The following is a 14,425-nucleotide window of genomic DNA, read 5'->3' as shown; positions in this document are numbered from 1 at the left end:
AATTTGCACTTTGTGTATTTAGAGACCTTGATATATGACTTAAGCCTGTCATATCACTCCCTAAAAATAAACCCTCAGGGTTCATCCTCCTACCACAGTGATTCTGCAGGAAAGGAAGAAGACCTGATCTCAGAGCATCAACTCTCGGTCGACATTTGACGCAAGATGTAGGTTGCTGTATTTCCTCCTGCAGCCAAGTCATTCACTATTTCTAAATGTTCTATCTGGCCTCCTAACAGAAAGAGTAACATCTCTCTAGTGGTCAGGAGGTCCCACTTTATAGCTTTTCCTATTCTCTGCCAGAGAAATTGTACAGCCAGTACTCAGCTGGAAAAATATCTCACTGACTCCAAGAAATACTACGTGAAAAAGAGCAAAGCGAAAGATGGGTAAAATCTTTAAACTGTACTGGCCACCTGGCCAGGATCTCCTTCAAACACAGAAATTTGACTTTAACTTCTTATAATCTTCAGTGGCTTCCTGCCGCCTAAAGATACAAAGTAAGGATTGTAATGATTTTGTTTTTACTTTTTATTTTTATTTATTGATTTTGGTAGTGGGGGGTTGAACCCAGGGGTATTCTTATTTAGTTATATATTTATTTAGGTACTAGAGGTTGAACCCAGGGGCATTCTACCTCTAAGCTAAACCCAGAAAGACCAACCAACCTACCTATCTACTTCCTTCCTTCCTTCCTTCTTGGTCCTAGGGATTGAATTCAGGGGGTATTCTACCTCTGATCTATACCCCCAGCCATATTTTATATTTTATTTTGAACAGGATCTCACTAGTTGCTGAGGCTGTCCTCAAACCTGCAATCCTCCTGTCTCAACCTCCCAGGTACTGGGATGACAAGCATGCACCACCTCACCTAGCTCTATTTTATTTTTTATTTAGAAGGAGGGTCTCACTAAGTTGTGGATGGCATTACCAAGTTGCTGAGGCTGACCTTGAAACTACAGTCCTCTGTCTGAGCCTCCCAAATACTGGGATTACAGGCATGTGCCACCACGCCTGGCAGACCTTCATGATTCTCTCCTGTGCACCTTCTTAGGTTCATCTTCTATCCCTCTCCTACGGATCTTGCGTTCCCACATCTCCAGTGATCTGTGGATGCCTCAACAAGCTCCACTCTGCACCTGGTCCCTGCTGTCCCTGCTTTCAATGCCCTTTTTCAACTGTCTTCTGGTGGGCGAACCATCTATCTTCAAGGGCCACTCCTCTGCGAGCCGTGCCTTGAGCATCCCCGTAAACAAACACATGTTCTTCTTCAGTGTTTCCACAGCACCTTATGAACACTTTCCGTGCTTACCCCACTGTGCTACACAGTTTTTTAGTGCACGTTAAACACTAGACTCTCATCAAAAAGCAGGGGTGAGATTTTCACTTTTGTCCCTCTAGAGCTTTTTCTTTCATGTCTGACATATATGAAGAAATTAAATGTCTGTTAAGTAAATATCCTAGATCCATGATTCTATGAGTTCATTCTGTTAAAAAAAAAAAAGCTTATTGAGTTATCATAATATATCAAAATATGCAAAGCAATGATTTTAAGCTATAAAAATTCCCAGTTCGTTTCTAAGGTCTAAATTTGTTCCTACACATCAGTATAAAAGAATCTCAAAGTTTTTTGCTTCAGCCAAAAAAACAACATTTATCATACTTATGGCTCTGGAGTAGCCTGCTAATAATGCTATTGCCAATACATACCCCTCTTTACAAAAAATGTGAGCACACAAAATATGAAGCCAAATTAATCTTAGAAAGAAATGAATTAAAGTATAGATTAGTAAGCTTGAACCTCATAAATATAAACCATATCAACTAAATAATGTTTCCCAAGAAACTCGGCAAGCTCCATCTGTTGTTAATCAGGTTTATTTTTAAACTGGTATTATATTCAGCAATTTGGTCCTACCCAAATAGCCTAACTAAAATGAGTAAAGCACAATCTTGGGACTATGAATACAGCACAGTCGTAAAGCACTTTGCCCAACATACACGAGGCCCTGGGTTCATTTCCCAACATTAGCAAAAAAAAAAAAAAAAAAAACTCTCAATGCCAGGCGTGGTGGCGCACGCTTGTAATCCCCGAGATTGGGAGGCGGAGACAGGAAGATGGCGCAGGTTCGAAGCCAGCTACGCTGGCTTAAGAGACCCTGTTTCCACATAAAAAAATATAAAATAGGTCTGGGAGTATAGCCTGGAGGTAGATGGGTTCCATCCCCAGTACCACCAAAAAAAAAAAAAAAAAAAAAAAAAAAAACTCTAAACAACTTAATTCCTGTACGTACCATTACTGAAATAATTAACTAAGAGCACTTAATAACATGTACTCCACATAATAGATACACAAGGCATGTTCTCCACACATATGACAATAATAGAAGTCCCCTAAAGGATAAATTACTCCTTGGCATTAGGTTTTAATCCCATATTCTACCAGTCTTACATTAATTGTTATAAGCAACTGAAGTCTAATTTCTACAAAAATAATTCAGGTAACATACATTTCTGTATTTGTGTAAGATATAAATATATGACTATACTGTATATTTGATATATAAAAGCATATACATAGCACAATGTGTATTTGAATCAAAATAATAAACACTGGTGAAGAATCTACTACCCATTTGTGTATGGGTATGTGGTAGTAGAGATTTAACCCAGGGGCATTCTACCTCCAAGCTATATCCCCAGCCCTATTTTTTATTCTTTATTTTTGAAACATAGTCTCCCTAAGTTGTGGAGGACCTCACTAAATTGCTGAGGCTGGCTGCAAACCTGAAATCCTCCTGTCTCAGCTTCCCAAGTACTGTGGGATTACAAGCATAGGCCACCAGACCTGGCTCAAATTTACTTACTTATTAAGGAAAAATAATAAATCACAAAGATAAACAATACTGCACATTTCTTCTTACTCAATACTTATGATATTTGGGTCTTCAAATGAGTTCCAAAGAGCTCGGCATGGTGGAGCACACTTGTAATCCCAGTACTTGGGAAGCTGAAACAGGAGGATCCGGGTTTATGGATAACCTCAGCTACTTAGTGAACCCCTCCGCAACTTAATGAGATCTTGTTTCAAATTAAAGAATAAAAAACCGGGCTGGGGTGTAGTTTGGAGGTAGAATGCCCCTGGGTTCAATCCCCAGTAACAACACACACACACACACACACACACACACACACACACACACACGAGTTCCAAAGATCTTCAGATAATTTCAACACAGAATAGGCAGCAGATAACTAGTAAATTAACTGACATGTCCCACACCAAAACTGTTTATTTTCATATCTTAGGCTCTTAGACTATTTTGATTTGGGGGGGGGTGGGAAAAATAGAGGTGCAGAGGAAAAGTTATAAAGAATCTGCTCTGTGGAAGAAGCTTGAGCTCTGAGACTTACAAAGCAGCTCGCTGTTAAAGAATATACTAACCTGGATTGCTTTCTCCTTGTTTCACAAGGATGAGTGAGTGAGTGAGTGTGTGTGTGTGTGTGTGTGTGTGTGTGTGTGTGTGTTACTGGGGAGTAAACCTACACCCCCAGACCTTTTTATTTATTTTATTTTATTTTTTATTTTTTTGGCGGGTCTGGGGATGGAACCCAGGGGCATTTGACCTCTGAGCTACACCCCCTGCCCTATTTTTTATTCTTTATTTTGAAACCGGGTCTCACTGAGTTGCAGAGGGCCTCACTAAGTAGCTGAGGCTGTCCGCGAACCGTGATCCTCCAGATCTCAGCCTCCCAAATACTGGGATTACAAGCACGCGCCACCACGCCTGGCTTTTATTTATTTATTTTTTTAGAAGGGTCTTGCTAAATATTGAGCACTGGCACTCTGCAACTTAGATCCTTCACAACTTAGACCCTGTTTCAAAATAAAGAATGAAAAATAGGGCTGGGGATGTAGCTGGGAGGTAGAATGCCCCTGGGTTCAATCCCCAGTACTGCAAAAATAACAATGACAAAGGGCTGGGGTGTAGCACAGTAGTAGAGCAACCCTGGGTTCAATACTCAGTACTGCCAAAAAAAAAAAAAAAAAAAAAGACAATGAAACCAAAAGAGACCTAAAAAAATATAGGGATAAGACCTTTATGAAAAAAATTATAAAGGCTGGGTGTAGTGGCACACATCTATAATCCCAGTACTTGGGAGGCTGAGATAGGAGGATCCCAGGTTTGAGGACAGACTCACCAAGTAGTAAGACTCTCTCTCATCAACTTTGTGAGACCCTTTTGTTTCAAAATAAATGAAAGAAAAATAGGGCTGAAGGTGCAGCTTGGAGGTAGAATGCCCTTGAGTTCAATCTCCAGTAACCCCCACACACACAAATTATAAAGTATATAAAAGACATAAATCATAGATTCCCAAATTTATTGGCTTATGACCCCCTTGTTATGTGGTGCTGGGGATGGAACCCAGGGGCACTCTACCTCCGAGCTACACTCCCAGCCCTATTTATTTATTTTTTATTTTGAAACAGGGTCTCACTGAGTTGCAGAGGGCCTCACTAAGTAGCTGAGGCTGTCCGCAAACCGCGATCCTCTGGTCTCAGCCTCCCAAATGCTGGGATTACAAGCGTGCGCCACCATGCCTGGCTTTACAGCCCCTTTTTGAAGAAAAAAAAAGTTACACAAGTGCCTCCCTGGACACTTCCACAGCCTCCTTATTTTTATTTGATGCCCTAATTACATCAGGGCTACTAGAGCCTCCCTGGATCATTCCAGCATCCCTTCTCTGGGCAGTATCACAGACTTTGGCAATTTATCAAAAACCCAAATAAAGAACCATATCTTGTTCCTAGTTAGAAAGATTAATATTGTGAAAATATATATTCTCCCACAGTTGAGCTATAAATGTAATGTAATAATCAAATCTCAAGAGAATGTTTCATGAAACTTGACAAGCTATCCTAAAATTCACATGGAAAACCAAAGGCTAAGAATAGACAAGGCAAGTCTTTAAAAAAAAAAAAGAATGCAGTGAGCAGGGTGTGGTGCTGCATGCCTGCAATCCTACTTGGCAAGCTGAGACAGGAGGGTCTCGGGTACGAGGCCAGCACACATAACTTTGCAAGACCTTATTTCAAAATAAAAAGTAGAAAAATCCGGGTGTACATCTCAGAGGTAGAAGCCCCTAAGTTTAAACTCTAGTACTGAAGAAAAAGAAGAAGAGGAGGAGGAGGAGGAGGACGGAGCTGATTAGACATCACTCTGGGAAGTGTCTTTTGAGAGAGAGGGTTGGTGTTTCAGGGATTTGTGGGGAGCCATTAAGGTTTTCCCCTAAAAGAATATTTCTGACTCAGCTGACTGTCCTTCGCCTAGAGTCAACAAGGTTTAGGGTCATAGAAGGTTCAAGGTAAAAGGTCTGAGAGAAGATCAGGTGGTGATGTTCAGATCAAGTGGTGATGGCACGAGGGTATTGATTGACCTACCTATAATGTATGTGCTTTGGATTGATCTTTTATTGTATTCCAGTGGTGATAGCATGAGGATATTGATTGACCTGTAATTGTATAAATACCTTAAGAAAAATAAACCCATCGTCGGCCAGTAGGAAATACTGACCCTGGAGTAGGGGTTGACCAGTAGAGATATTGACCCAGGAGCAGGGGTCGGCCAGTAGAGATAGTAGGCTGACAGCCCCCCCCACGTTAGAATTTTAAAATTCTTGGAATCAAATTCTTAAGAGTTGAATTCTTCATCCTCACGCCTCTCTTCGTAACCTGTACTTTTGCCAGCTGACTCCAGCGGGGATTAAACTCAGGGGCACTCTACCACTGAGCTACTTTTGGAAAACTGAAGACATAAGCCGGGCGTGGTGGTGCACGCTTGTAATCCCCGCGCTTGGGAGGTTGAGACAGGAGGATCACACAGGTTCACAGCCAGCCTCAGGTACTTAGGGAGGCTCTCAGCAACTTAGTGAGACCTTGTTTCCAAATAAAATATAAAATGGGTCCGGGAGTATAGCCCGGAAGTAGAAAGCCTCTGGGTTCCACCCCCAGTACCACCAAAAAAAAAAAAAAGAAAAAAAGAAAGAAAGAAAACTGAAGACATAAATATGAAAAACAAATCTTGAAAACTTTCCAAAGAAAATAGTAAAAAGGATCTCTATACTTTCTATATAATACACAGAAAGTATAAACCACAAAGGAAAGATGGATAAATGTGGTAAACATTAAAATTAAAAATCTTAGCCAGGTGTTGTGGTGGTTAGAGGCCAGTCTCAGCAACTTAGTGAGATCCTGTTTCAAAAAAAAAAAAAAAAAACAAGCCGGGCGTGGTGGTGCACGCTTGTAATCCCAGCATTTGGGAGGATGAGGATACTGGTTCACAGACAGCCTCAGCTACTTAGGGAGGCTTTCTGCAACTTAGTGAGACCCTTTTTCAAAATAAAGATTAAAAAAAGTTTCAAAAAAAATTAAAAAAAAAATAGGGCTGGGGTGTAGCTAGGAGGTCGAATGCCCCTGGGTTCCATTCTTATACCCACACACACACACACAACAACAACAAAAAAAAATTAAATTAAAATAAAAAAAAAACAACAGTGCTGGGTATGGCTCAGAAGTAGAATGCCCCAGGGTTCAATCTCCAGTAAATATGTAAATATGTACATATGTAAAACAATGATGCACCATTATCAGGCATTGAAAAGAACAGAAAAAGTAAATATGCTTTCTGACCACAAGGAGTTTAAGGTCTAATATAAGAGACTGAATAAGTACAGAAGTAATTACAATGAATTGCTGAGAGTATTCAATGTCACTGAGGAACCATTAAGCCTTCCCCACCTTCCTGTTGCATAGGAGAATTCTATTCCATCTTCCCAAAAGCCTATTATACTGGAGAGAGAAAGTATGTGTGAGGGGTGGGGACCTGGAGATTGTACCGAGTCATTCTACCTCCAAGGTACATCTTCAGCTTATTTATTTTATTTTGCTTTTCTTTATTTTTATTTTATTTGAAACATGTTCTCACTAGGTTGCTGAGAGCCTCGTTAACATTGCTGAGGCTGGCCTCAAACCTGTGATCCTCCTGGCTCAGCTTCCTAAGTTCTACGACTACAGGCATGTGCCACCATGTTTGATTTATTGGTTTTATTTATTTTTTTTTTTATTTTATTTTGGTGGTACTGGGGGTGGAACCCAGGGGCTTTTCTACCTCCAGGCTATACTCCCAGACCTATTTTATACTTTATTTGGAAACAGGGTCTCACTAATTTGCTGAGCGCCTCCCTAAGGAGCTGAGGCTGGCTTCGAACCTGTGCAATCCTCCTGTCTCAGCCTCCCAAGCGCGGGGATTACAAGCCTGCGCCACCACGCCCGGCTTGGTTTACATTTTAAGTTGCTCCTTTCACCTTTTCATTTGCTCTTCCCTCTCTGAAGAATATCTGGGCTAATGCCGGGAACCTGAGTGTCTTTAATCACACAGAGGAACTGAGACAAAGTCACTGTGTGCTGCATGGCTTCCCACTAGCACTCTCTCCCACCAGACCTCTAGAAGAGGCTGGGGTCTGCCATCCCTTCCCACTTGTCCTGGGTCTCACTCCCCTGAGCTGGATGTTGCCTAGGGATCCCTAAACAGCTGGCTGGGTAAGTACGCTAGGAATTTGTTCTACATTCCTAGCCCTTCCCCAGAGAATTTTTTTCAAGGTAAGAAAACCAAAGTCATGCTTGTTCAACTTTAAATCTTACACTCCTATAACTACTAGACTACACTATCCTAACTAAAATCATACCAGAGCTGGGTGTGGTAGCACATGCCTAGAATCCCACTTGGGAGGCTGAAACAGGAGGATCATGGGTTTGAGACCAGTCTCGGCTATTTAGCAGGACCTTCAGCAACTTAGTGAGACCCTGTTTCAAAATTTAAAAAATAGGGCTAGGTGTGTAGCTCAGAGGTAGAATGTCCCTGGGTTCAATCCCCAGTACCACCAAAAAAAAAAAAAAAAAAAATCATATTTGAAGGTCTTAGTTGAACCTTCAAAAATTATAATCACGCTCGGCATAGTGGTGTATGCTTGTAATCCTAGTACTTGGGAGGCTGAAACAGGTGGATTGCAGGTTCAAGGACAGCCTCAGCAAGAAGTGAGATTCTCATCAACCAAGAGAGACCTTGTTTCAAGATAAAAATAGAGTTGGGGTAGCCGGGCATGGTGATGCACGCTTGTAATCCCTGCGCTTAGGAGGCTGAGATGGGAGGATTTCACAGGTTTGAAACCAGCCTCAGCTACATAGTGAGGCTCTCAGCAATTTAGTGAAACCCTGTTTCCAAATAAAATATAAGATAGGTCTGGGAGTATAACCCGGAGGTAGAAAGCCCCTGGGTTCCACCCCCAGTGCCAAAAAAAAAAAAAAGTAAAAAATATTTTAAATAGGGTTTGGGTCTAGTATGGAGGTAGAATGTCCATGGGTTCAATCCCCAGGACCACAAAAAAAATCAATAAAAGTATAATTTAACAATTGTAACTTAATGCTCTGAAATAAACAAATACAACTGACATTTGTGGATGGTATGAACTAAAAGAACTTTCACAGTAATGGAAACTGACACTACTGCTATTTGAGTCATCCATGCAGAACCTTCCTGCTCTCTGTCATCCTGAGCTACAGTAGCAGGTGTCCACAAAACGTGCCAAAAAAGTGCTGACCTAAATTTAACTCCAGAGCCACAAGGGGCACAGAATGGCATCTGTGAGTCATAGGTGTCGGAGACAGAGATGAAAAGTGCTGCCCTCTAGTGATGTCCACACTTCAAGTAACAACCTCACCAGCGGCTGAGGCGAATACTTCTTCATTATTGGAGAACTCTACCCTTCAATTCTTTGGTTTGTGATTGTCTGACTTCTATAATTCTTGTTATAGAACAACTAACTAGTGTTTAAGCCACAAGTTAACTTCCAGTGCATAACAGCTTAAAATAGATGCAATGAAGACTCCTTAATTCAGAAAAGCCTAGCAGAGAACAGAGTAAAAAATAAATTATAGAATATGGAGTAGTTATATATTATGGGAGGAATCCTTTCCTTAAAACCTAATTCAAATCTTCCCTAATTCAAAGCCATTTTCTTATCATAGGGACAAAATATACAACTACTGTACTATATTTCTTCATTTCAAGTAAATTTTAGTGTACAATAAAATTACAATGGTACAATATACTTTTGTGGGTTTTTTTGTAGATAGGGGGCTGAACTCAGAAGCATTCTACCTCCGAGCTACACACCCAACTCTGTTTCATTTTTTATTTTGAAACAGGGTCTTGCTAGATTACTGAGAGTTAAAAATCTGTTTTTTTTTTTTTTTTTTTTTTTTTTTTTTTTTTTTTGTGTGTGTGTGTGTGTGTGTGTAGTACTGGGGGTGGAACCCAGGGGCTTTCTACCTCCGGGCTATATTCCCAGACCTTATTTATACTTTATTTGGAAACAGGGTCTCACACTAAGTTGCTGAGAGCCTCACTAAGTAGCTGAGGCTGGCTGTGAACCTGTGTGATCCTCCTGTCTCAGCCTCCCAAGTGCTGGGATTACAAGAGTGCGCTACCACACCCGGCTAAAACCTGTTTTAAATAAGGCGCGCGCGCACCTGCATGCATGCGTGAGTGTGTGTGTGTGTGTGTGTACACTTGAGTCTGAGGGCTGAACTCAGGGGCATTTTACCTCCAAGTTACAAACCTAGAGTTATTTTTATTTTTTATTTTAAAACAGTCTTGCTAGCTTACTGAGAGTCTCACTAAGTTGCTGAGGCTGTCCTTGAACTCGTGATATGTCTCAGCCTCCCAAATACTGGAATTATAGGTATGTGCCACCACATTTGGCAAGTATTCTTTCAAAACACAAACAAAAAATGTAGGGTTTGTAGGTGTAGCTCAGTGGCAGAGAATTTCTCTACCCTGTGAAAGACTCCAGGCTGTATACCCAGTTCACCCACAAAAAAAAGAAAACACAAGCCGGGCGTGGTGGTGCACACTTGTAATCCTAGCATTCCTGAGGCTGAGACTGGAGGATCATGGTTCGCCGACAGCCTTAGCTACATAGTGAGGCCCTTTGCAACTCTGTGAGACCCTGTTTCAAAAAATGAAAAGACTAAAAAAATAGGACTGGGGGTGTAGCTCTGAGGTACAATGCCCCTGGGTTCCATCCCCAGTACCGCACCAAAAACAAAACAAAACAAAAAACAAAACAAAACAAAAAACCCCCCAAGCTTGATGTGGTGGCACACGCCTGTAATCCCAATACTTAGGAGACCAACACAGGAGGATTGTAGGTTCAAGGCCAAGCTCAGCAATAATAGTAAGAGCCTTAGCAACTTAGCAAGACCCTGATTCAAAAATAAAATTAAAAATATTTTCATTTTAAAAATAATTAGCAGGGCATGGTGATGCGTATCTGTAATCCCAGTACTTGGGAGGCTGAGACAGGAGGATCACAGGTACATGGCCAGCCTTAGCAACCTCATGAGGCCCTCTGCAACTTAATGAGACCCTTTTTAAAAAAAGAAAAATAGGGCTGGGGGTATATCTCAGAGGTAGAATGCCTCTGGGTTCCCAGTACCACACAATAAACAAACAAATGTGTTCCTGCTTTAATGCTGCCTTTTTATTTTTTCAGTATTAGTTAAACTATTTCCAATTTACTCTTTGCTAAATTAACTACAAAAATAGTAGCAGTTATTTGATGTTCTTTTTAGTATTCATCACGTCTGATGACCAGTTGGGTGACAGTGTTACAGAAAATAAAAGACTGTAAGTAAAAACAATGGCACAAAGTCATCCAGATCCCTTTGCATAAGTTCTGATACATGTAAACAATAGCATGATTCACAGGATATTGACAAAGGATGGATGGTATTTCTGGATATTGGCTGAGCTGTCACTACTGCTATAGCAAGGAGAAAATACAGTTTATAATTCACCAGGTGCACCAGCTTTGAAACTAAGTGATTACTGGTAAAATTTTTAAAGTTTCTTGGAATTGCCTTAGTATAAACACACACACACACACACACACACAGACACACACACACACACACACACACACACACTTTGGTACTGGCAAGTGAACACAAAGGCATTCTACCTCCAAGCTATACCTCCCAGCCTGATATTTTTTATTTATTTGAAAACAGAGTCTTACTAGGTTGCTGAGAGCCCTGCTAAATTGCCAAAAGCTGGCTTTGAACCTGCAATCCTCCTGTCTCAGCCTCCCAAATACTGAGACTACAGGTGGGCACTCCCATGCCCAGCTATATAAAATACTATTTTGCACTTCCTAAGTTCATGAAAATCTATCTAATAAACTTAACAGTAATCACACTGTATTTTTAGCATATTTACTGAAGTATAACTTACAAAACTCCCTCATTTAATTTTTTTATTTTTTTGGTGATACTGAGGATTGAACCCAGGGATGTTCTACCACTAAGCTATACCACAGCCTGTTTCAACATCTTTATTCAAGATCTTGAAACAAGGTCTTGCTAAATTACTGTGTGCTGCCCTCAAACCTACAATCCTCCTATCTCAGCCTCCCAAGTACTGGGATTACAGGTATGAGCCACCACACCTGACAAAATTCCCTCTTTTTAAAAAAAAAAAAGTATACAGTGCCGGGCATGGTGGCACATGCTTGTAATCCCTGTGCTTGGGAGGCTGAGACAGGAGGATTGCACAGGTTCAAAGCCAGCCTCAACTACTTAGTGAAGCTTTGAGCAACTTAGTGAGACCCTCTTTCCAGATAAAGTATAAAATAGGTTTGGGAATATATCCCAGAGGTAGAAAAGCCCCTGGGTTCCACCCTCAGTACCACAAAAAAATAAAAAAGTATACAAGCCAGGCATGGTTGTGTATGCCTGTAATCTCAATACTTGGGAGGCTGAGACAAGAGGAACACAGGTTCAAGACCAGCCACAGCAAGTAATGAGATTCTGTTTCAAAACAAAACCAAAAAAAAAAAAAAATTTAAAGGACTGGGTGTGGTGGCACATATTTGTAACCCCAGTACTTGGGAGGCTGAGATAGGAGGATCACAGGTTCACAGCCAGCCTCACGTACTGAATGAGAACCTCTGCAACACAGTGAGACCCTGTTTCAAAACAAAGAATAAGCTGGGTGTGGTGGTGCAAGCTTGTAAATCCCAGCATTTGGGAGGCTGAGACAGGAGGAGCACAGTTCAGTCAGCCTCAGCTACTACTTAGTAATGCCCTTTGCAACTCAGTGAGACTCTGTTTTAAAATAAAGAATTAAAAATAGGGCTGAGAGTGTAGCTCAGAGGTAGAATGTCCCTGGGTTTCGTTTCATCCCCAGTACCGCAAAAAGAAAGAAAGAAAGAAAGAAAGAAAGAAAGAAAGAAAGAAAGAAAGAAAGAAAGAAAGAAAGAAAGGAAGAAAGGGACTGGGGGTGCAACTCAGAGGTAGAATGCCCCTGGGTTCCATTCCTAGTACCACAAAAAATAAATACATATATACATATATACAATAAATAAAGGTCTGGGAGCCAGGCATAGTAGTGTATGCTTGTGATCTCAGTATCTGGGAGGCTGAGACAGGAGGATACAGATTCACAGCCAGCCTCAGCAACTTAGTGAGGCCCTGTTTCAAAATAATAAAAAATAGGGCTAGGGGTATAGCTTGGATATAGGTTCAATCCCCAGTACCAGAAAAAAAAAAAAAAAAAAAAAGGGCTAGGGATATAGCTCAGAGGTAGAATTCCCCTGAGTTCAATCCCAGCAAAACATGCACATGCACACACACACACACACACACACACACACACACACAAACCAGCTTGTCATGATGGCATACTTGTAATCCCAGTACTTGGGAGGCTGAGACAAGAGAATTGCAGGTTTGTGGCCAGCCTCATCTAATTAGTGAGACTCTTTCAAAATAAAGAATAAAAAATAGGGATGGGGTGTAGCTTTGAGGTAGAATGCACCTGGGTTCAATCCATAGTACCATTAATAATAATAATAATAATAATAATAATAATAATAAGTTGTTACTATATTATAATAGTTATTATAATAGTTATTATTATTATTATTATAAAAATTTTATATTTACAACATGGAAAATTTTAGTTAAATGTGCAACCATCAGCATATCCAGTGTTACAACTATAATAAATTGTCTTTAAAATCTATTATTAGAGCCAGGCGTGGTGGCGCATGCTTGTAATCCGAGCATGTGGAAGGCCAAGAAAGGAGTATAGCAGTTCTTGGACAGCCTCAGCTACTACTTAGTGAGGCCCTTTGCAACACAGCAAGACCCTGTTTCAAAATAAAGAATAAAAAATCAGGCTGGGGGTGTAGCTCAGAGGTAGAATGCCCCTGAGTTCCATCCCCAGTACCACACACACAAAAAAAGTATTGTTAAAATCTGTTATTAGCTAGGCATTACCACATGCCTGTAATCCCAGTATATGGAAGGCTGAGAACAGAGGATTGCAGGTCAAATACAGCCTCAGCAACACAGCAAGACTCTCAACAAACTAGCAAGACCGTATTTCAAAACAAAAAATAAAAATGCTCAGAGGTAGAATGCACCTGGTTCATCTCCAGTGCCATAAAACATAAATAAGTAAAATAAAATCTGTCATTAACTTCATCTGTCTAGAGTAACCCAAATAATTCACAACACAGATAACTCAAAAGTTTTGTGGATCTACTATTTTTAAAACAGAGACTAGATCTCCCTCCCTTCCTTCCTTGGAATTGAACTCAGAGTTACACCTCCAGCCCTTTTCTTACTTTTAATTTTAAAATAGGGTCCTGCTAAGTTGCTGAGGCAGTCTTAGAACCTGTGACTCTCCTATCTCAGCTTCCCAATTACTGGGATTACAGGCAAGTATATAAATATATCTTAAATATGTGCCCAAACTGTACATGTTTCTCTCCAATTTTTATGATTGTTTCATTTTATCTCCTCCAAAACTTTGGGGTTTTTTCTTCACTTAGAATATATATTTTAAAATAATGTCACAGTCCTATCTATGATAATTACTTGAATTATATTTTCAGGGGATTTTAATTAAATTAAAATCATTTAAAAAATAAAACCAAAATTTAAAAAAATATGTTGGAACATTTTTCTTGGCTATTTATAGAACATACCTGATTTATTACTATGGAAGATACTTCAGCAAATGATTAATCTTATAACAGAAGAAAATCATGTATTTCATAAAAGCCATATAAAATATCCACCTTACCAGTATCATTAGCAAGGGAATTAGGATCAGATCCCCCAAGCGTAGCTTCAAACTCCTCTTGAAGACGATATGCTCTCTGTAGCAGGGCTTCAAGTTTATGGATGAATTCAGTACTAATAATATCCTACAAAGAGAGAAAAAGCAAATATCAGAGGCTACTGTTAAAAATTTAAACATAGAAAATGTTTACTTAAGACAGAGAAAGAGAAGAA

At 40.2% G+C, this 14,425-nt stretch overlaps 1 protein-coding gene across 3 annotated transcripts in view; it reads right to left on the bottom strand.

Annotated features, from left to right (window-relative positions):
- MIGA1 (mitoguardin 1) overlaps positions 1–14,425 on the bottom strand; it is a gene marked incomplete at both ends in the record, with an annotated part of 50,904 nt that overhangs the window by 23,718 nt on the left and 12,761 nt on the right. For all 3 annotated transcript variants that reach the window (XM_080693383.1, XM_080693384.1, XM_080693385.1), the window contains one exon: positions 14,214–14,337. In XM_080693383.1, coding sequence (XP_080549509.1) covers positions 14,214–14,337 — 124 coding nt within the window. The remainder of the gene's footprint in view (positions 1–14,213; positions 14,338–14,425) is intronic.

This window comes from Muscardinus avellanarius (assembly GCF_963383645.1).
Source record: "Muscardinus avellanarius genome assembly, chromosome: 3".
NCBI lineage: Eukaryota > Metazoa > Chordata > Mammalia > Rodentia > Gliridae > Muscardinus > Muscardinus avellanarius.
This window is presented reverse-complemented; position numbering and strand designations above follow the sequence as displayed.